The sequence below is a fragment of the Suillus fuscotomentosus genome (assembly GCF_016647785.1).
Source record: "Suillus fuscotomentosus strain FC203 chromosome Unknown F5891scaffold_3, whole genome shotgun sequence".
Classification (NCBI taxonomy): domain Eukaryota; kingdom Fungi; phylum Basidiomycota; class Agaricomycetes; order Boletales; family Suillaceae; genus Suillus; species Suillus fuscotomentosus.
Window position 1 is genome coordinate 1,082,991 of NW_024539515.1, and position 21,190 is coordinate 1,104,180.

Genomic DNA, 21,190 nt, shown 5'->3' on the forward strand with positions numbered 1-21,190 from the left:
TGAGTTAGTATGACAGCAGCAGCCAAAATAATATCACTGACCTTTACAACATCAGGGCTACGTGGCATGCCCTGAAGGTCAGCCAGGAGCGCCCTAGACAGAATGGAAGCATGTTAGCCGCAGAAACTGTTGAATTTGAGTCAGTTGTGTGAACAGTGAAGCCGAAAATGATCTACTACTTACAGCATGGTGGCGGTTGGATGTTTTCGATGACACAACATTGATTGAACCGCTCGAGGTGTGGCATTGCAAACTCCTGGGCAAATACCTGCACCCAGACGGCAAGGTCTCCGCCAATTCGCTCGGGAGTTTCTTGTAGTTCGCGGGGCGTAATGTAGAGGTCGACAGGGAGGTTTTCGGGTGAAGAGACTGCTTCAGACCCAGCGCATCGAATGAGGACAGAAATTCCGCCATCAAGGCGATCTTGCATACTCAGCTGGGAAACAAGTGAGACATAAATAAGATGCGGACACTGACTTGAATGACTCACGGCGTCGAAGACGTCTTGCAGTGATGCCTCCAGAAGCTCCTCGTGGGTAAGGGATTTTTCACTGGTTCGTTTAGCAGTGCTGCTAAAGGCAAAGTACGACGGGTGAAGGCCACCAGGCAGTCTAGCCTAATAGTGTGTCCCGTCAATGTGAACGTCGTGTCTCAGTAAAGCCCTGGCGGCCGCTTGACGTTCGTTATTGCTGAATCCTTGAGCGAACGTTGAGTTGTGTAGATTGGCAAGACTGGGGATGGCGAATTTTTTAGTGGCTGATTCCGTGGTTTGACTTGAGGGCTGAACGGAGGTGATAGACGCAGTGGCTCTGAGGCTAGAGATTGGAGTGACCATTATGGAACCGGTGATGTAGTCTGTAGTTGTGAAGCAAGGTTAAAAGCACAGATAAGCGCCAAAACGTAAAATGTAATACTCACTTTTGCAGGCCATGCAATTCTGGAATGAGTTCCAGAAGCACAGATCAAGCATGAAATAGCAGTGGTCATAAACCATGAAGAAAATGAAAGGCTGGCGACTTCAAGTTGCTGCTATAGAATTCAGCTGAATACATGTGTTCAGCAGAATATTGTGTTGTCCGTGATTTGACACTCAATACAGCACGTGAGCTCACTTTGCAAGATCGGATATCACACAACTACATAGTACAAAATAGTATACAGTGCATATTCATACAGGAATGACAAAGGACTATGCTATGAACGGCATGACACTTCAGATAGCCGCATAATCCTCCGAGTCAGGCAAAGAGTCTCCCTAACATTCAAGAAAGCCTACCAGGGGTCGCCAAACTAGCCTATCTGAATATCATCGTGATGAGGTCACCACAGGAGAAAGCTTGAGATTGCCAACTAACCTATCCAAACATCATCGGCATTCAAGTTGGTCCACCTATCCGAACATCATCGGCATTCAAGTTGGATCAAGGTGAGATCGCCAACTCACCTATCCAAACATCATCGACATTCAAGTTGGATCAAGGAATCGCGACGAGGTCACCATGCAGAAAGCTCGGGGTCGCCAACTAACCTATCCGAACATCATAGGTATTCAAGTTGTTCAATTCTTTCTTATATCACCCACACAATCACTTATACAATCGTCTACCTACTCTTTCTTATATCACCGATCAAACCAGAAAACTTCTCATATATGTAGTCCTATGCGATACATGAAAAAAAACAATTACAAAGCAGAGATGGTGTCAGTCGTTTATTGAGTACAAAAAATCAGCCATGTCTTCGGTGACCACTTCGTGCTCTTCACGGTCAAGGGCTTCAATATCATGGAATTCCGACGCAGAAGAATCAGGATTCTCTGCTTGTGCTGTGGCGAGAATTAATGCGATATAGGTAGTTAAAGATCCACACTCACCGGAACTAGCACCGTTGGTATTGACTGGTCTGCTGAACGCAGGATTCGCAAGGCGAGTTCCAATGCCACTAATACCAGAGAATCCAAATAGTCTCTCAATCTGATCTAACCGATATGTGTGCACAGCGTTGATAGCCGCCCGTGAGCGCCACTGGCGTTTCAACTCGGCAGCAAGCAAAGGGTTAGCTACAAGAAGTTTGTCGATAACGGCAGACGTGTCAATGGTTTCATCGTGGATAGCAGTTCGGAGCCGGTGAATTTCAATATTGAGTCGAATAATTTCTTCGCGAGCTCGGCAGAGCTTGAAGTACTTTGTAGTCGCCTCACGGTGAGCTGGCCTTGCCCAATCCTTGTCTTGGATGTCAGTACGAGAGTCACGCAGAAGGTCAAACTCGCCAAGGAAACTGTATTCGGCAATGTCTTTCCATGCGATCGTTTGTCTCGGTGGGATGAGGGAAGCAGCCTGGATATTGTAGCGATTGATCGCGTTGCGAATAGTGTCCGAGCGCCGCTGTAAAGCTTTACTAATCTGTTGACGTAGTTTGTATCCTAAACAATTTGTAAACGAATCAGTCATAGTACAAGCGCTTACTAGTAGTGGAAATCTCAAACCTGTGCCCGATAACGAGAGCTTTGAGAGTTCAAACAATCTCATGACGACCAAACGTTCGAGTTCATCCAATGCAGTACGATACTTGCCGAGTGTCGCTTCCTCCTTGAAATGTTTGTATTCGTCACCACCAATCAACCATCTCTCATCGACAGATAAGAGTGTTTCACAATGAGCAACAAGCCCCTCGGCATGCTGTAATTTGGCGTATGAAGAATTAACTCGGATGCGAGCTTGCTTCAGGGCGTCATGCATCTGTTCCAAGCTGCCAATATGTACTCCATTAAGAGCGTTATTGCCAGATTCACGGGCGAGATCCCATTCAGCTCTATTAAAATTCATATCAGGGGATGGGTGGTAGTTAGTAGTCGATGGCACGATACCTTCTTTCAGCGAGTTCGTCTAGTACTTCAACGTAACGTATAGAGAGTCGATCTCGTGGAGCTGGCTGCTTCAGACCATCCAGATATATGCGTTCCTGATCAAAGAATCCAGGGAAGTCGTTGTCGCTAAGGCGTAGCTCGGCCTTGATAGTTTCTAGCTCGGCTGTCAGCAACCGAACAGATTTCAACGCTTCGCGATAATGAGTCCACAAATAATTACCTGACACTGCGGCATCAGTATTACAATTACAGCTTGATTTTTTGACTTACTAAGTGCAGCATACTTATCGGCATCCCAAAAAGCGAAATGTTCCTCGATGGCTTGGTGGCGATGAAAACGGTTAGCATGCCTTGTGCTACGCGCAAGCTCGTTAGATGCAGAGAAGATATGCTCACAACCCTCGCCCTCAGTATGGCCAGTTCCAGAGATATACATTGGGTGCCAGTCAAGCTGACACCTTCGATTGTGCGCATGGCCATGGAAGGCGCCAACCATCATCCGAAAGCCGAGATCGTGTGCACGAGGGCCCAACGTACTATTAGCTAACGTCTTCGAGAATGCGCAACCGATATCGTACGCGCAACCTCCATTTTTTCCATATACCGTAAGGAGTTTGTCGATGATCGCTATCGGATATTTCGCACTGCCAGAATACATTAGTAATATAAAAATTAGATCAAAATGCGGTCTTACAGTTCTCCGCTTCGGATCATATCACACGCGAGAAGCACAAAGCGATGGCGGCATGAAGCGATAAAAATACCTGACTCTTGGAATACGGCAAACATCTTCTTACGTGAGTCTGGGCCAGCGTTTCTCCATCGATTGACGCATGTGAATGCTCCCGGATGATCCGGGTCTGTAGGCTCATCCTCCCAGTCGTCATCATTCCTCAAGTCTGTCTAAAAGATAATGTTAGAACATAGTTGTATACATAGTAAACACTTACTTGTCGGGATTTGACTTCATTCTCAAACTTGTCAACAGCGTCAGCATGAATCCAATAATCCGAACGAGCTGTGCGAGAATCAGATCGGGCGGTGGTACCATAGATGGACGAGTCCCATCGCTTCAGGCTATTGTTACCGTCAATTGATACCAGCCATTCAAAATCGAGGGCAGGTTCATCGTCGAGCTTGTAAAAGCATGCAGGGCATGTGTTTAACATACGCCAGTTGACGGTATCCCGTTTGAGCGCCTGACGCAGACGCTGGTTGATGCGATGGAGGATTTCTAGAAAAACATCATAGGCTGCCGAGAATTGCATTTTTAAGTATGGCCGATATGGAATCTACAAACTCAACGTAAATAAACGAACCTCAATGTGAGGAATGTACGTACATCGTGAAGGTAACATAAAGTCTTGCATTGTGATTGGATACTGAACCGGGGACACGTTCGGTGCGACTGACGGTAGGCAGCGAGTGTACGAAGCGAGATGGCAACAGAAGGATACATCGGGGCACACCCGATGTACCCATAGTAGATGAGGGTTTCATTCGGGTATTGATGAGACGGTAATGGTCATAGATGCGAGCGCCTTCATGCTGCAAAGAAAAAATAAGTACAAGATATCAAGGAACGTTTCAGACTTACTGAATGTATCAATGAGTTCAATCTCATTAATTGAGAATGAAGCATCGACACCTGACAGGACCTGATCTGAAATATCAGGCATACCGTCCCCGGAATCTCGACTGCGATAGTTTAAGTAGGCGTCAACGAGACGATCTATCTGAAGGCCCCAATGAGCGGTTTGAGTGTCGATGCGTTCTCCCCGAATTCGTGGATCAATGTGATGACTACAATGGGTGTTAATATTTGAAGAGTTGTACACAGTGGTGAATACGTACTATCCAGTTAGATCCGCCAGTTGATGAGCAAGGTCTTCAAATGCCTCATGCTCCCCACCTGCGTGACTGAGGTCAAAGGCCTCTTCACCTGGAGGCACTGTATGGGTGAACACCTCCACGTCCATTCCAAAATCTGCCATCATATTTTCGACGCGGCTTCGGTCCTCTGATGACATTTCTAATACAACAATAAGCGTTAATGATAAAAAAAGAAAATAGTACATACCTTGTATAGCAGCCTGGCGGCTGGAATCTGCCTCTGCCATACGCTGGCTTTGTTTGCCGGCTGCCAGGACTTTGGAATAGCGATGACCCCCTCTAAAACCATGGGAAATGATGGATTTCGAGAGCCCTTTGACCCTCCCGACACCTGAGGCACGAGGCATTACTGGGTTGGGGCGACGAAGGCACGAGGGAGGCGGGAAACGGCAGATACGAAGGAGGGCAACGACGAAAGCACGAGGGAGTTGGGAAATGGCAGGTACGGACGACGACGACGACGAAGGTACGAAGGAGGTTGAGAAGGCACGAGGGAGGTGGGAAACGGCAGGAACGAAGGAGGTTGACGACGACGACGACAAAGGCGGAACAATGGGGGCACGATGGAGGCAGGGAACGGCAGGGACGATGAGCACAGTGATGAGGAGAGCTAGGAAGCGTGAGAAGGGCCCCTTGGTTCGAATTAGGAAGCGTAGTAGGCGTTGCCGAGCGTGCCGAATTAAAATAGGAATATGACGCAATTAAGGCGGGGCGGGATGCTTACCGAATATAGCCTATGCGCGCGCGCGCCCACCATAGTGAGGTGTACATAGTTTTTTTGAAGGTATTTTGAGGAGCTGGGGCACTATTTAACGCTGGTGTAGGGATTTGATGAAACCAAGCCTAATTATAGTTGGCGAGACACGTAACTGCCAAGTATAATAAGGCTTATTAATAGGGCAACCCAGGTGCACTGACGCGGCATATGTGACGCGGCACTGTAACAAATTCCTATGTACAAATCATGTTTACACAACTTCATATCGCATTCCAAACACTTTGAATCATCGTTAATGATCAACATATGAGTGTCTGCCTGCGTACAGGCTCTATAGTGCTGTATTCACCTCTCACCAAATTTACAGTGCTTGTCCTCTGCGTTCATATTACTAGTATGCATCTTGCGCGTCAGTCCTATATTGTTGCATTACCTCTAATTCGTTCATCTATGTTGGTTTTCAGATGCAGTGTCAAATGTTGTCTCACTGTGTCAAGCTTCGACCTCACCCTGCCAAGTTTGATCCACTCTCTATACCCTGCACCAACACGTCGAGCCCCAACCATGGCATGTCAGAAGCCTCGTTTAGGCTGCGTCAAGCACTACTCACACCACGACAAGTTCTCCCAAATATCTTCGCAGTCTCTGTACTAATATCAACATCCACACTCTATGCCGCGTCAAGACCTACTACAGTGCCGCGTCAACCATAGCACATACCGCGTCAGTTGCCGCGTCACATGCGCGTCAGTGCCGCGTCAAACAAGTTGTGCCGCGTCAGTTGCCGCGTCAAACCTCCTCCATGCCGCGTCACTGCCGCGTCAAACCTCGTCACTGCCGCGTCAAACCTCGTCACTGCCGCGTCACCCGCGCGTCACTGCCGCGTCAAACTTCATTCATGCCGCGTCACAAGTAGCACATGCCGCGTCAGACCTCACCACCTCCACATGCCGCGTCAAACCTCACCACCTCAACTGTCACACTGTCCGTATAACTTAGGTACATTTTACTTTACATCTGTCATAATAATTGATATTCTAACAGTGTTCCTTTTCATCCTGACAGAATTAGACGTCGTACACTGTAATTGTCCATAGGCAGTAATAAATTTATTTTACTAAGCATTCTTTCGTTGTCTCCTCTGGGCTCGAGAAACAACCCTTATTATCGCGCTTTTGTAAATCGTATCATGGCCTTTGTGAGTTCTTTAAAATACGGAGTAAACTTGTTATAACCATCTTTTAGCAATTAATCAAACATATATTCAACTTTTTCTATCCCAACGAGACAGAGAATCAAAATTATCCAGATCGGCCGGGTCCGCTGCTGAGTTTTGGGGACCTCATACCCTGCTATGACCGTTCAGGTGCGTCATCCGACATATTCTCCTTGTGAACTCAGATTTGACAAATAGAACAGGCAATGTAATAGCTTATCTTCCGGCCTCCGTGCAGACCGCTCAGCCATCACATGACCCTGCACACTCCGTCCCAAATCCACCACCCCTCCCTCAACACATGAAACACCACTCACAAGAGTTATTCGAACTCTGCACGGACACAAAGTCTATACCACGCCGACGTGCCCGAAGTGTTAGTCCTTCTGCAGCCCGAACAAATCAACGCCGTGGTCTGGATCAATCCTCCAATTCCCTACGTCCCAAATCTGGCGGTGGAGATGAGTTATGGGACCCATGGCCGGACGGTGACTTTGAAAGGTTATTAACATGGGAGGAGGTATTAAGAACTGACAATCTTAGCGAACATTGGGCTTGTCAGCCAGGAGGAGGAGACAAGAGGGGGTCAGAGTCAGCACTTGCGTGGTCGCAAGGTAAAAAGACGAGACGTGTTTGCCTGGGTGTCATTACTTGTGATGAACCTACCTGTGAGGTAGTCACACGTCCGCAGACCCGCCGGGCTGGTATCATGGGACAACTCAATGCATCGTGCCTTTGTGGTAGTCAGCTCAAGCACATCGACTGCGGTGTCACATCAGTGTTGTATTCATTCAAAGGAGGCGTCTACTACATTCACAAGGGCATTCACCACCATCCGAAACAAACTCACATCTTGCATCTATCTCGTGACGAGCGGACAAGATTTGAACAAATAGTCTTCGAAAATCCTGCTGCTGGCCCTGCGGCATTAATTGCTGGTCGCAACAGCATTACTGGTACCCGTGAATCTGTTTCAACGATCTCCACAGTGCTTCTCAACCAGGACCGTGTCAAGGCCGAGCTGCAAGCACTACGGGGCAAGTCTACTCGAAACTTTGTTGATGACTTCGCAGAATTCCAGAAGAACCATCCAGGATATGTTTTGTATTCTCAATTCGAAGCAGTCACTGTCGTTGTTGTTCAAACTCAATTCATGGTGTCACAACTGGTGACCGACTTCATCGAGGACGAGGCTGTGAATGGCATTGTTTCGGATGCAGCACATGGGTTTTGGTACTCATCTAAGGATCTTCTCATAATTAGTTCGACATATTCTGCTTTGCTCGCATGCTGGGTACCTGGACTCATGACCTATGCAAATGGAGGTTCAGCCGAGCACTACCGATTACATTGATCTCCAACCCTAGCTGAGAATCGAGATATGGCTGATCACTCACTTATAGTGCTGGCAAAGGAGCTCTGGCTCGTCTCGGGAAGTATTGGTATCCTGTGCGGCTGATTCAGTCCTATGACACTGTTAGTCTCCCTGCTAGTGCACGCAACCGAGTACGCTGGCGGGTGGTCTGGTGGCGCGGTTGCAGATTCCCATCAAGTTTGGGATCACCTCCTGGTGATGTTGAGCAAGGAGATCTCGTGGATGAACTTTGGCAGGACCAAGCTAAGAGGCGTGAGATTCGCGTGAGTGACAGTGACTGGTTATACTCGCAGTCCTCTTGACACGAAGTATTGTGTAGCTCGGAGAATGGATCCACTCTTGGGATACTCCTCGCGAAGAAGACTTGATTCAAAACTTTATGTCAGCGGAAGTATCAAAAGAACTGGACGACATTCTACTACCACATATTGCTTCGCTTCAGAAGCTCCTTGACAGTCCAGACTTGAACCAATATGGTGCGGAGGCATACCCCGTGATAGACTACATCTTGCGATCGAAGAAGAAGCCAGATGGTGTGGGTGCATACAGCATACCGTTTTGTGGTGACATCTCATCTCACGAGTATGCCAAAATTGCACGTTGGTTCTCGGAGAATGTTCCTGGTGCTTCCGGTCAAGTCGAAAAATGGCTTGGTGGCATGCCTTTGGTGCATGCTTTCACTCTCGTGGTTGCTCACCGAAAGGCCAGTGATTTTGAAAAACGCATCGAAGCTCGAAACGAAGAATGGAACGATAGCATGCTGTTGAAGATGGCTTGGGATGATCTCATGATAAGCTATCCTACCAATAGCTTCGTGGCTGATGTCGACCTCGAGTGTCTGACCGCACTAGAAGCAAGGATGTTCGAGGATTCCGAAGAAGCAGGACCTGCAGGCAACCAGCAGTGGGGTTTGGATGCTGGCCAACATCACAGGCGATGGAATGTGTATGTCGGAATTCCTGATAAATGGGTTTCTGCAAGAGATTATAGCGAGAGTGAACTTGAAGTGAGGAAGACATTACCTGCTCCGTTCGATAGATATCTAACTTATGTGATTGACAGCGCGGCCCCTTATTCAGTGATAACTCTGATGCTACATCTTTGGAGTCTGCAGACGAGCTATCCGAAGCTGTAGTTCCTTCTCTGCCGGCCAAAGAATGTCCGCCCGTTAAACGTCGATGTGCTCCACAGGCTCGAAGGGTCCAGAGAGGGAGGAAAAGAAAATAGTCATTGGCTTATGTATACCTAGTTGTACATGGCTCTGAGGCAAATAAAATAACAAAAGAATGGTCGTGAACTCATCCAACTTGATCTGGAAGTTGAATATAGAATATAGGAATGGCGCGTCAGTGGCCGCGTCAAGGATCGTTAGTGCCGCGTCAAGGCTCGTCAGTGCCGCGTCAGTGCCGCGTCACATGCGGGTCACGCCGCGTCACGGCCGCGTCACGACCGCGGCAGGCGCGGCAGGACCGCGTCAAAATAGCTACGCCCTTCTTTCGAGGTCTGTCATCTTATGAGCCAGCCTCCATTGTGCAAGTATCTTTCCATTGATACGCCAGAAAAATAGTATTATAAGATGTCACCTCCGCTGCGCCCGAACGCAGTCGCATTCATATCACCCCAAAACCACCCGATCCTCATCCGTACATTCGAAAAAGGGGATGAGCTGAAGTACCACTATGTAGCCCATACAAGCCTCGATGTCATTGAGGAACGAAGTCAGTGCCCCCACTGTCTACTTTTTTATTCCCCCACTGATAAGAATACCTCATTCGATATTTGGCATTAGCAAATGGTCCAACAAAATCTAACGATTGTTACCTCGGCCTTCTCTACGCCATGGATGACATAGCTGCTTACGGGTACATAACACCTCTAAAAATGAAGATTGTTCTCGCTCTCCCACTCACAGACTCTGTCGTACGTGATGCGGAAGTGATCATGGTGTGTCCTTATAACTGTCGCCGTTTCTCCTCGTCCACCTGATCCATTCTTTGACACGGATGTATCTTTAGACCTTTAGAGCCCTCCACCTAGCCTACTACCATGCTTCCTCGAACCCTTTCATCCGACTTCATGATACGCCTACGGGCGTGGGGAGCGCCAAGTGGAAGCGCTTCAGACAGAAAGTAGACGAGATAAGTAGGGCTGCCAGCGGTGGGAGTGTGCCTTCTTGAACTAGTCACTGCACCAAGGTAATGGATGTAAGAAGAATCGAACTGAACTGCCGATAATGGCGCATGTCTGATTGTCATTTTGTGTGGCCCAGGTTCGCGGCTGACTCGCCGCGCTTTGCAGGCTCCGGCCATCCTTATGACAAGCGCGTGGTCATGCTACTCGTTTGTTACGTGCGGACCGAAATGGATCAAACCCTTCTATTGACTCAGATGTCTAGCGAGCACCGCGTCTGAGACAGATACGGGGTTGATATATTTCATTTCATTATCTATTTTCTCTCACTAGCTCCTCTTATGTATTATTTGGAGACGTATCTTGTGGCAATGGTGGTCAATGATGGTTTGATCCCTGCGCGCCATTCACATTTCGAACAATGGTTTTGTTGTCCAGTTCAACACATCAATAGCGTTCAAACTTCATCATTATCATTCCTGGAACCCAATTCAATTCACATGCAACCCACTCGCCCATGTTCAGCCAACCGTCATATGAGTTATGTCGAATCGCCTCGTAGGGTAGGACTCACAGCATGTTTCCTGAGTTATTATATGATCTCCCAGAACTTTTCTGGTGCACTGGATCCATCGCCCGGCCTCCTGGATTTCAGTAGGAGCTTCATTCGTAGCTTAATCGAGCGCTTCGTGTTCCAGAAGGTTCTAGACCTAACTTCGGGGATCATGAACCTGAAGTCCATCAAAATTGAACGGAACACCGCGCCCGTATACAAGAACTGAGGAAATGGGTGTGAATGTTGATTTAAAGAAGAAACCTGTTCTCACTTTTGTCAAATACTGTGATGCGCTTTGTATACCACGTATCGGACATCCTGCTCGTTAGTCTACTGATGGTACTCCAGCTTTTGGGACAATCTATGTTTATAATGATTCTGCTTGCTGAGACGGTCTGGCCAGCTATATCTTTGTTCGACGACGTTGGAAGAACCAGCTTAAGTCCTGAGACGTACTATTTCATGAATTCAAACTTCTTTCCCAACTAAATCACTACCAATTACATCATTCTTCAGCTTTAGATGTTTTGTTGTCATTCGTCCAGGCATTCACAGCCCAACCAAAGCCCTCTCCAGGTCCTTTAACCCCTCCCCAACCTCTCTTGCCATGACCCTCACGATCGTATCCTCATCCACAGTTGCGATATACTCCAACACCGTGCATGCGCGTCTCGTGAATTCTTGGGATAGCGGTCCCCCTTCATATGACGTATACGCGCCTGTTTGCCCATCATATATGCCCCTGACTTGGACGCCGCTCCAGGAGCTGCCACCTCGTTCATATGCCTCCTGAGTAAGCACCCGCACGAGAAGCCCGAGAAAGTGTAGCGCCGCGCGTCGGAGTGCTGGAATTTTTGAGGATACGCTCAGGGGGGATATGTCTAGCGCGTCTAGAGGGCGTTCGGGTTGGGATCGGGGTGTTGGAGAAGATTCAGATTCTGCTTGTTCTGTGCTTACTCCTACGTCTGTTTTCATTCTCTTCTCGTTCACCTTAGCTTTCGGATGTGGAATGGGAGTAGCCACAGTCATCTCCACCAACACCAAGTCCAGCATTCCCTCTGCTGTTTCCTTAGTGTATCGTTCCACCACCCGTGCACAGGTGTTGATACATTCGGAGAGCAGGGAAATCGCTGACGTGCGCAAGATGACTGGTGCGCGAGGCTCACGGAGGAGGGAAAGGAGAGGTGGAAGGAGCGTGTCCGCTTTTTTAACACAGCGAGTGATGACAAGATGAGTGAGAATAGGATAAAGAGGCGGGATGAAACTCACCATATAGCCCCAGAACGTCTCCACAGCGCCTCACAACAACTGCGAGGGCTTCACCGATGCGGAGACGTGTGTTAACTGCACTTATTTGTTTGCCCTTTGCCCTGCTCCTCTCACCATCCTTAGGCTTTGCATCCGATTCTGCCTTGTCATCAGCAAGACCCTCCGCCCCCCTCGCATATGCATCCAGAAGCGCTTTCAACACTTCGTTTCCCCCGCCGGACCTGGAATTGGGACCAGGGGCATGCACCAAAGCAGCGAGTCCTTGCACCGCATTCAAAAATACATACGAGTCGTCCTCCTGAATGGCTTGCAAGAATATGGAGAGGATAGCAGGGTGTAGGGCACGTATTGTCGCTTCCTTCTCAAGCCTCTCTCGCTCAATCTTACTCACACGAGCCGGGGAAGATACCAACTCGCGTAGTAAGAGCAATCCGTGTGCTCGTACAGGTAGGAGCGGGTCTTGAAGGAGCTTGAGTGCTTTTTGGTATGTTTCTCGCGGATCTGCGTCAGCATCCTCGCTTCGACTGTTGGATCTACCCAGATTTTTTGGAGCAGACCCCGATACGGCTAACGCCCCCTCTGCCATCCTCGCTGTCAACACTAACTGTGCCTCACGTGTGCTTGGCCGGATCGGCGTGTGCGCCTTGAGAAGGTCGAGGATTTGCGTAAGGGAGGGTGTGTTGTTCGGGGTGAGTGAGGGGTTGGCTGTGTTTTGGAGTGGAGTGATAGTTTTATTTTGTGGAGGAGGAGACATGACAGAATATACATGACATTCACAGTGAGGAATATGATACAGAGACACGGAAAAAGAGAAGTTAGTTCTTATTCTTCGGAATGAGAGACAATGACGAACCTTCCAGTATAGCCAACAACAATCCAACAGCAGTCTCTACCATATCTTCTCCCTCAACCTCCCCATCGTCCTCGTCGTCGCTATCTGGCCCGAATTCCTGCTCCTCTGGTACGATTCTTAAATCCTCCCTCAAAAGACCTTTGGTGTATTCGTTGTTTATGCCTCGATCTGATGTGCCAGATACGGATGCGGAGGAGGGTGTATCAGCTACCTCTAACGCATGCCTCACAAATTCCAACACATCCCTCGGGCGACTCAGGATAGCAGTGTTGTCCAGCTCAGATTGAAAGGCCACGATGAGTTGGAGGAGAAGCATCACTCTGTTCGTCATTTGCATCAGCAGACATGGCTGGGCTGGCATGTTAAGCTTACCGGAGTGGATTAGGTTCCTTCGGATCCATCAATATACTCTGTATTTCTCCTCTGGTATCACTGTCTTGCGTATTATCAGCAGAACCAGATTCCTTTGCAGTGCGATATGCCTCCAGCAATCTCACGAACATGCCTCCTGCGATATCTGCACGATCGAGGTTTTTGATATAGGAGACAAAGTGCGCAGGAGGTGGGTAGAGTCCCAAGTCCAATGATTCTATATCTGTGTCCTCAGTGACGGAGGTATGCCGCAGGTCTTCCGGCGTAAGAAGAGCGAGTTTCTCTTCTCTATTGACCCTGTATCAAACTGGGACTCAGACTTACATGAAGATAAAGTAGCACCAGTGGAACGAACCTCCTTACACGTTTTATATCTTCTGCACTTCCTCCTTCCCATCCTCCTGAAGAGCTTTCATTCTCATCCACTAATGACCACAACACTCGAATTCCCTCGCCCTCCTCTACAACCCGTCCCCATGTCCTCATCAATGACCAAACATCCTCTTTCAGTATTGGATCTGCTACACCCATTTTACTGAGATGTGCATGAAGGGAATACAGAGAAGGGAGAATGGGTGAAAGGAGGGAGGCGAATAGAGAGGGCGATGGGTCGATTGATAGTAGGATGGTGTGAAGGGTTTGGAGGGATGATGATGGGGTAGGCAGAAGGTAGCTTTGATCTGGTTCCCTCTGATCGCGTGAGGTCTCGTCGGAGACTTTGAAGAGGGAATTGTGTAACATGGGCAGGACTATGCTCGCCACGAGCGCGTGGTGTGCAGAACTGGAGTCCAGCATGCGTGCGAGAGTAAATGCTGCAGCGCGTTTGAATGCAGGGTGTGTTATTGGTGTTGAAGCAGAAGGGGGAGACGGAGGAATGAGAGCAAGGATGCGCGGTGTTATTGTTTGGAAGTAATGCTGGAATAGTATTGGATCAGAAATGCATTGAAATTGATTTAATCCAACCTCCACACCTTGGGTTGCATCCCTCGAGGTACTGTTCCTAGCACGCGTGCAACGTGCTCCAGCTTATCGAGTTCCGGTTCATCTTCCGCATCGAGCTCACCAAATACAGCAACACAGAGGGCACCCACACCGCCTGGGTGGAGGAGGTGTTGAGTGAGGAGGGAGGAACAGAGTTTACGGACGTGGGGTGGAGTCGGAGAATTAGGGGTGGAGATGACAGTAGCAAGGGATGACATGAGTTGGGGGAGGGGGATGCTGAGAACAGACATTTTGTGGGGAAATGAATGAGATTACGAGCTACGACTGCTGTAAAGTACACGCACAAGGCGAGGAGACGGAGCACGAGCGGGCGGAGAGACTCGACGGGTTCACTAGGTAGCCATCCTAGGGCCATACTCGGGCGTAACAAATCAACTGCATTTCTTGACAGCAGTGTACTGCTGATGAGCGTCTGAGGTGGCGTACTCTTTGGGCCATTTGGGAACAAGAGACCCATGAGGCGCAAAAGCAGGTCAGAGAGTGTAGCGTGATCGGCGGGCGTGTTCGTCAAGTCTATAATTTTTGGGGTACCGGGAATTGGTTTAGACGTTAACGAAGGGGTGAGACGCGTGTAAAGTATTTCGGTTCCCCAGCGAAAAATGAGAGACATAAGAGTGCGGAGTATGCTGAGGTCGCGTGTCCCTATTGCAGGTGCGCTTTTCAGATCACCTTCTTGTCGGAGATCTGGCAGGCTAAGAAGAGATTGAACGCGCTCGACAACGTGCAAAGCACATTGAGCAGTTTCAAGTTGGGCATCCTCCACTGTATCAAGAGAAGGAACGGAGGATCCGAATGCTTGGTGGTATTGCGTTAGCCTGCGCACAAGTACATTTTTGAGATCGTGTTGGGTGGTGCCAGACGTGTCGAGGAGAAATGAGCCAGAACGCAAAACGTTTGCGAGCTCCTCTTGTGCTTCGGTCGTCATCGTTAAGAACAGTACTATAGTGCGACGGTGCCGAGATCCGAGTCTATAGGTCACATGACTCTGACTGATAAAATTCAATGATCTAGTACGGCTCTATTTAAATTCTTAACCACGACATCGCCGCTGATCTAGTTCAACGATGAGCAAGCTCAACGCAGGCGCATTCGAGTTCGTTCCAGGTCGCGCATTTGTGCTACCTCAGAAGAGTCAAACGCCTCCTCCAAAACCTCCCCTCGAGCGCCCTCTCCAAACTGAAGCTCCACCTCCAGCTCCTACCATCACCCTCAACATCGGCGGATCGAGCACTCCCGTTGCCACTGCCCCTGCTCCCGCTCCTGCTTTACAGTCAAGATCTACTACTGCTCTTACTCCACAGTCAAAACCTACTCTGCCACCGTCTGTATCTGCGAGCACCACACCATTACAATCTTCTTCTCCTACACCACCTACTAACAAAGTATTTTCCACTGAACGAGCCAAGACAGACACCACATCCATTGCAAAGGAAGTCCAGGCTATTGCAGACCAGGAAGTCCTTAAGGATCTTTTTGGTGATGGTGCGCATCTTACCTCACCGTCCCTCTCATGCAACTGTACTCACATATTTATAGTCAAAGAACATCTCAACATCGTCTTCATCGGTCATGTAGATGCTGGAAAATCAACTCTTGGCGGGAACCTCCTATATATCTCTGGTGGTGTTGACAAGCGCACCATGGAGAAATACGAGAAGGAGGCAAAAGAAGCTGGCCGTGAAACGTGGTACCTTTCCTGGGCGCTCGATAGCACCCCTCAGGAGCGCTCAAAGGGGAAAACCGTCGAAGTCGGTAGAGCCTACTTCGAGACATCGTTTCGAAGATATACCATTCTAGATGCTCCAGGCCACAAGACTTATGTTCCGAGCATGATTAGCGGTGCTGCCCAAGCAGATATCGCAATACTCGTCATCTCCGCACGCAAAGGTGAATTTGAAACTGGTTTCGAAAGAGGTGGCCAGACCCGCGAACACGTCATGCTCGTGAAAACCGCCGGCGTCAGCAAAATCGTCATCGTCATCAACAAGATGGACGATCCGACTGTCAACTGGGACAAAGGCAGATACACTGAGATCAAGGATAAGTTGACCCCATTCGTGAAATCTGCTGGTTTCAATCCCAAAACGGATGTCACCTTTATACCTGTATCTGGATATACGGGTCAGAATCTAAAGGATCGCGTAGCAAAGTCTATCTGCTCATGGAATGAGTATGTGGTGTTTTCTTTCTTCCACGTATATACATGCTCATGCCCATCTTGCAGTGGCCCCTCTTTCCTTGAACATATGGACAACATGCCCATGGTCGACCGCAAGATCAATGCTCCCCTCATGATGCCAGTCTCCGAAAAGTATAAAGACATGGGTGCCATCATCGTCGGCAAGATTGAATCCGGACACATTCGCAAGGGAGACTCTTTAACCCTCATGCCGAACAAATCTGCTGTTGAAGTCGCCGCCATCTACAATGAGATGGAAGAAGAGGTGCCCAGTGCGATCTGCGGTGACAACGTGCGCGTGAGACTGAGGGGCGTGGAGGACGAAGATATCAGCCCTGGATTTGTACTCACAAGTCCGAAGTCTCCTGTGAGAGCGGTGAGGCAATTCGAGGCGCAGCTTGCAATTTTGGAACATAAGAATATCATTTGTGCGGGATACTCGGCTGTCATGCACGTGCACACACTTTCCGAAGAGGTTACATTGCCTGTGAGTGCGGCGTGTTTTACTGGTTTACACAGTCCTGATATTCCTAGGCTCTACTACACTACTTTGACAAAGCTACCGGTCGCAAGTCGAAGAAACCGCCTCAATTCGCAAAGAAGGGTGGGTGTACTGTGCACAGTGTAATCAATTCTCACTGATGTTTCTTCCTCGACCATTTCGCTGCGGCAAAAAAAATTGCCGTAATAATCATCTCTGCCCCTCCTGCACATCATAATCGTGCACCACTTCGTTACGATTTCCAGGCCAAAAAGTCGTGGCGCTCATAGAAACGACTCTTCCCATCTGCGTCGAGCGTTTCGTTGATTACCCCCAACTCGGTCGCTTCACGCTGCGTGACGAGGGCAGAACAATTGCTATTGGAAAGGTGCGTTTTTTATATCGATTGGTTGCTGCATATAAACTTTTACTCGCTTTGGTTTTCACTTGACTACTTCTCGGTCTTCCCTCGGACTTGTTAACTAAATCTTTTCCTCGCAGATCACAAAACTTCATGACGATCGCGTCGATGAGGTCACAGAGGGCATGGCACATGTGTCGGTTGCGGCGTAAAGTGTTTGCGTGTGCTTGCATCATACTTCCACGTATGTATTCTATGTGATATTATTATTGAGCCATAGCTCACGTTCCTTCATCCTTCCCACAATACGTGTCGCATTTTTTTTGGCTGTGGTCCCTACACCTTTTATTCCAAATTGTCCATACCGTGTTCCGATAGATTGAGGGTACGATACCAAGAAATCAGAAGCCCAGACTCCCTAACGATTGCAGTAGTTGTAATAATAGAACTACGCTGTGGACCTATTTGTTATGCTTTGAGTGCTTTCATCTATTATGTACGATCATGTAGTTGTGTGCGAGTTTATTGTTTTGTTACGACCACAGATTGACGTTTTGACCACCGGTCCACAATAAATCTGAAACGCGCTAATCACGTGACCAAAGGTCACATCTGCCTTCCTTTCTGGTGCACTGGCAGCCTCATAGCTTCAGCCATGACGCTCAAACTCAAGCGGACGAGTCATTCCCCCTCTCCATTTTCATGGGATGCTCTCAGCCCACCACGCGCGGAGTCTCCAAACACGCCTGAAGTTACCGGTCTACCTCCTCCGCCAACATCGTGGCTCTCTGCCCGCGACATGAAAATATTTGGTGCCCAACCACTACGTGCTGACATCGGTGTTGTGCGTTGCGCAGACTGTGACAAGCCTATCTTGCGTAGCGCCATTTCAGAACACATCAGTATGTCATGCTTTCTACAACTACCAGATATTTAGCTCATGCGCAGTTAGGCAACTGTAACGACATCCGTTCAGGGAAGAAATGGGTGAAGGGCAAAACGGCAGATAGCGAAGGTACTGTCTCCTGATATATTTTCCTTTCATCATATATAATCAGCCCCATCAAGTTGAGCCGAAGAAAGGCAAGAAGCGGGCTGCAGACGGCGAGGACGGGGATGAAGCCGGCGAGCCGTCTAAAAAGAAGACTAAGATAACAAAGGGGCGTACTAAAGGCCCCGTGGACTATGACAAGCAATGTGGGGTAATCAATGATAAAGGCCTCCCTTGCTCGCGCTCCCTCACGTGCAAAGCTCATTCCATGGGTGCGAAGCGCGCTGTTCAGGGTCGCTCGAAGGCGTATGATGAGCTTTTGCTCGAGTGGAACCGTGCGAATAATCCTAACTGGGTAGAGCCGGTGAAGAAGGAGACGAAAGCAGAGAAGAAGGAGAAGCGCGAGAAGGAGAAGGCGGAGAAGAAGCGCCTCGCGCAGGAGGCTGCATTAGCAGCTGGACTGGAAGGGAAGGGCATACCGAAGAAGCCTGGTAGGAAGGCGAATACATTAGGCACTGCTGCCACACAACTGGATGTCGATGAAGCTGCTGAAAACTTGGATGATCTTGACTCAGAAGCAGAGGTCGACTCGCTGGTGAAGGCCGTGCAGAGTGCACAGGCGCGTGGGATCATTGGAGTGCCATTGGCTGTCCCATCATCGGAGAGTTCGTGGTTTGTATTGCGGAGAGAGCGCCTGCGAAATTGCCGAGAGCTGCTTGCGAGTGCGCTCATTCCGCCCAGCGGACGTAGTAGCATCGCAGCAACTGTGTCTAGCATGGCGCTTGGGTAGATGCGTCACCCTGCCGCTGTTGTCGCCATTTATATCATCTACAACATATTATACGGATTATTGGGACATTGTACTGTGCCAATTATTGGTTTATTTTTCGAGCTATCATTATTGTCGTTCTTAGCATATATGTACGTGTAGCTGTAGCAGTAGTAGATCCTCAGAGCTAGTTCGGTAACCCAAGGTAAAGTAAATTTGCCAACTTCAAGGATGATGTAAGGCCGGCACAGTAGGTGCCGATAGCTGAGTTTCAACCTTATGATATCAATATTAGTAGGACTTGTTATCCATCGCGCTCATTGCTTTAGGGATAGATTATGGATACCATTGACCCCTTGCTCCAACAACTCGCTCAAGCCCAGGCTGTTCAGCCGCCAGCTGCAGGCCGTCGGCAGAATCATATGCGAATCCTACGTCACATTGCACTACTCGTCAGTGTCCTTCTGACTGCTACGCACTCATTGCTTCAGGACTCTGTACCTGAGGCATACCACACATCGGCCCTCTCAGGTGAAGAATGGGTCATGGAACTCATCACTGGTCACCCGGATCGTATGCGATGCGAACTTGGCATGCATGCAGATGTCTTTCACGCGCTCATAGCCGAACTTCGTGTTTTGGGTTATGCTAGCTCACGCCACGTTTCGCTCGAAGAGCAACTTGCCATCTTTCTATATACGTGCGTTACAGGGCTAACGATCCGTCATGTCGGGGAGCGTTTTCAACGGTCAAACGACACCATCTCAAAGTAAGTTTGTTTTTAATGTTATTTATGATGAGCTCACAAATAATTCCAGGTATTTCCGGAAGATCTTGTTTATCTTTGCGTCCCCCCCGTTCTACACAACATACGTATGTTCTCCCAACGACACCGATGACATCTCCAGCAACATCCGTAACAATCCAAAATTCTGGCCTTACTTCAAGGACGCTATCGGTGCGATCGACGGCAGCCACATCCATGCTCGCCCCTCATCATCTGATCGCCCCTCGTATCGTAATCGCAAAGGTTTTATTTCTCAAAACTGTCTATTCGCCTGCACCTTCAACCTCAAATTCTCCTACGCTCTCACTGGCTGGGAGGGATCCGCCACAGACGCACGCCTCTATGACGAGGCTCGTTCAGGCAGTTTGTATATCCCTCCCGGCAAATATTTCTTAGCGGATGCGGGATTCCCTTTGTGTGACGAGCTCTTAGTCCCCTACCGCAGTGTCCGTTATCATTTGGCTGAATGGGGACGTGCTAATCTTAGGTATGTTTTATTTATTTTATATTTTAGGTTTTTTAATAACTATTCTATGTTTGCAGACCAACAACCAAAGAAGAGCTCTTCAATCTGCGACACTCATCCGCTCGAAATGTGATTGAGCGGATCTTTGGCGTGTTAAAACGCCGTTTTCGTATTCTGTTGCTCTCACCTGAATATCCTATGACCATCCAGGCACGTATACCTGCTGCGCTATGCGCGATTCACAATTTCATATCGACTCACAACCCTGACGACAACGTGCTCCCGGACGACGACAATGAACACTTCGATTACGACAACCCGGAGCACCAAGGGATCCCCGATGATGAGGAGGAGTTTGACGGAGCGGGAGGCATGAAGGAAGTGCGCAATCGTATTGCGCGCTGCATGTGGGAAGATTATCAGACTGTTTTGCAGCAGCGGGGCCTGCTAGATGACTCCTTTGAAGATTCTGACAATGATATGTAGCACTGTAGCACGACTCTCATGTATCCGCCGCCATCAAAGCACAAGATGTTTGCATTACCATGCTTCAACTACTGCATTATCATCATATGTTGTGTCAATAGCGCATTTTACATGAGTATACTAACTACCAGGCGCAGGAAGTTGAAGTCCCAACCGCTGGGCTGTGGAAAGAATAAAAGCACGGCGCATCTCCTTGTCAGCAGTCTGTGTGTATATGTCAGTAGCTGCAGGGTCCATAGAAAAAACCTGTTGTATTATAAGCCGCTCTGCGAACGGCAACTCTGCATCCTCAACCTGCAACATCTGCATGGCCCTCGAGCGCTGGTCCATTACCCGATCCTCAGGATAGACCATGCGCTCAGCAATTACATCTGTCAAGCGATTGACAGAGCTCTGGAATCCCATCACGGCTACAGCTGT

General features: G+C 48.7%; 8 protein-coding genes across 8 annotated transcripts; 3 read left to right on the forward strand and 5 right to left on the reverse strand.

The window, feature by feature from the left end:
* Positions 1-1,952: 1,952 nt before the first annotated feature.
* Positions 1,953-2,408, reverse strand: F5891DRAFT_896359 (uncharacterized protein; the record flags this gene model as incomplete). The annotated part of the gene is made up of 1 exon (XM_041373369.1): positions 1,953-2,408. A coding segment is annotated over one exon (456 nt), but the record flags the coding sequence as incomplete, so codon positions are not given.
* A 99-nt stretch (positions 2,409-2,507) lies between these two features.
* Positions 2,508-3,362, reverse strand: F5891DRAFT_919646 (uncharacterized protein; the record flags this gene model as incomplete). The annotated part of the gene is made up of 3 exons (XM_041373761.1): positions 2,508-2,811; positions 2,867-3,086; positions 3,137-3,362. Coding segments are annotated over 3 exons (750 nt in total), but the record flags the coding sequence as incomplete, so codon positions are not given.
* Positions 3,363-3,413: 51 nt separating this feature from the next.
* Positions 3,414-4,391, reverse strand: F5891DRAFT_922187 (uncharacterized protein; the record flags this gene model as incomplete). Its single annotated transcript, XM_041373804.1, has 4 exons — positions 3,414-3,510; positions 3,561-3,769; positions 3,817-4,158; positions 4,209-4,391. Coding segments are annotated over 4 exons (831 nt in total), but the record flags the coding sequence as incomplete, so codon positions are not given.
* Positions 4,392-4,443: 52 nt separating this feature from the next.
* Positions 4,444-4,863, reverse strand: F5891DRAFT_917563 (uncharacterized protein; the record flags this gene model as incomplete). Its single annotated transcript, XM_041373734.1, has 2 exons — positions 4,444-4,669; positions 4,721-4,863. Coding segments are annotated over 2 exons (369 nt in total), but the record flags the coding sequence as incomplete, so codon positions are not given.
* Positions 4,864-6,618: 1,755 nt separating this feature from the next.
* On the forward strand, positions 6,619-8,922 carry F5891DRAFT_1000649 (uncharacterized protein). Its single transcript, XM_041360124.1, has 6 exons — positions 6,619-6,675; positions 6,723-6,844; positions 6,927-8,018; positions 8,175-8,320; positions 8,388-8,601; positions 8,652-8,922. The coding sequence occupies exons 3-6, from the start codon at positions 6,995-6,997 to the stop codon at positions 8,777-8,779; spliced, it is 1,512 nt and encodes a 503-aa protein (XP_041232810.1). The 5' UTR covers positions 6,619-6,675; positions 6,723-6,844; positions 6,927-6,994; the 3' UTR covers positions 8,780-8,922.
* Positions 8,923-9,557: 635 nt separating this feature from the next.
* On the forward strand, positions 9,558-10,723 carry F5891DRAFT_1000655 (trafficking protein particle complex 2). Its single transcript, XM_041360125.1, has 3 exons — positions 9,558-9,786; positions 9,858-10,012; positions 10,084-10,723. Exons 1-3 carry the CDS (start codon positions 9,645-9,647, stop codon positions 10,243-10,245), a joined length of 459 nt encoding a protein of 152 aa, XP_041232811.1. The 5' UTR covers positions 9,558-9,644; the 3' UTR covers positions 10,246-10,723.
* Positions 10,724-11,163: 440 nt separating this feature from the next.
* F5891DRAFT_1000661 (uncharacterized protein) lies at positions 11,164-15,174 on the reverse strand. The gene is made up of 7 exons (XM_041360126.1): positions 14,535-15,174; positions 14,220-14,466; positions 13,604-14,163; positions 13,249-13,545; positions 12,877-13,196; positions 12,024-12,728; positions 11,164-11,956 (listed from the first exon to the last, which is right to left on the reverse strand). Exons 1-7 carry the CDS (start codon positions 14,858-14,860, stop codon positions 11,304-11,306), a joined length of 3,108 nt encoding a protein of 1,035 aa, XP_041232812.1. The 5' UTR covers positions 14,861-15,174; the 3' UTR covers positions 11,164-11,303.
* Positions 15,175-17,897: 2,723 nt separating this feature from the next.
* F5891DRAFT_362739 (SCA7-domain-containing protein) lies at positions 17,898-19,211 on the forward strand. Its single transcript, XM_041371536.1, has 3 exons — positions 17,898-18,173; positions 18,224-18,286; positions 18,340-19,211. The coding sequence occupies exons 1-3, from the start codon at positions 17,927-17,929 to the stop codon at positions 19,050-19,052; spliced, it is 1,023 nt and encodes a 340-aa protein (XP_041232813.1). The 5' UTR covers positions 17,898-17,926; the 3' UTR covers positions 19,053-19,211.
* Positions 19,212-21,190: the final 1,979 nt, after the last annotated feature.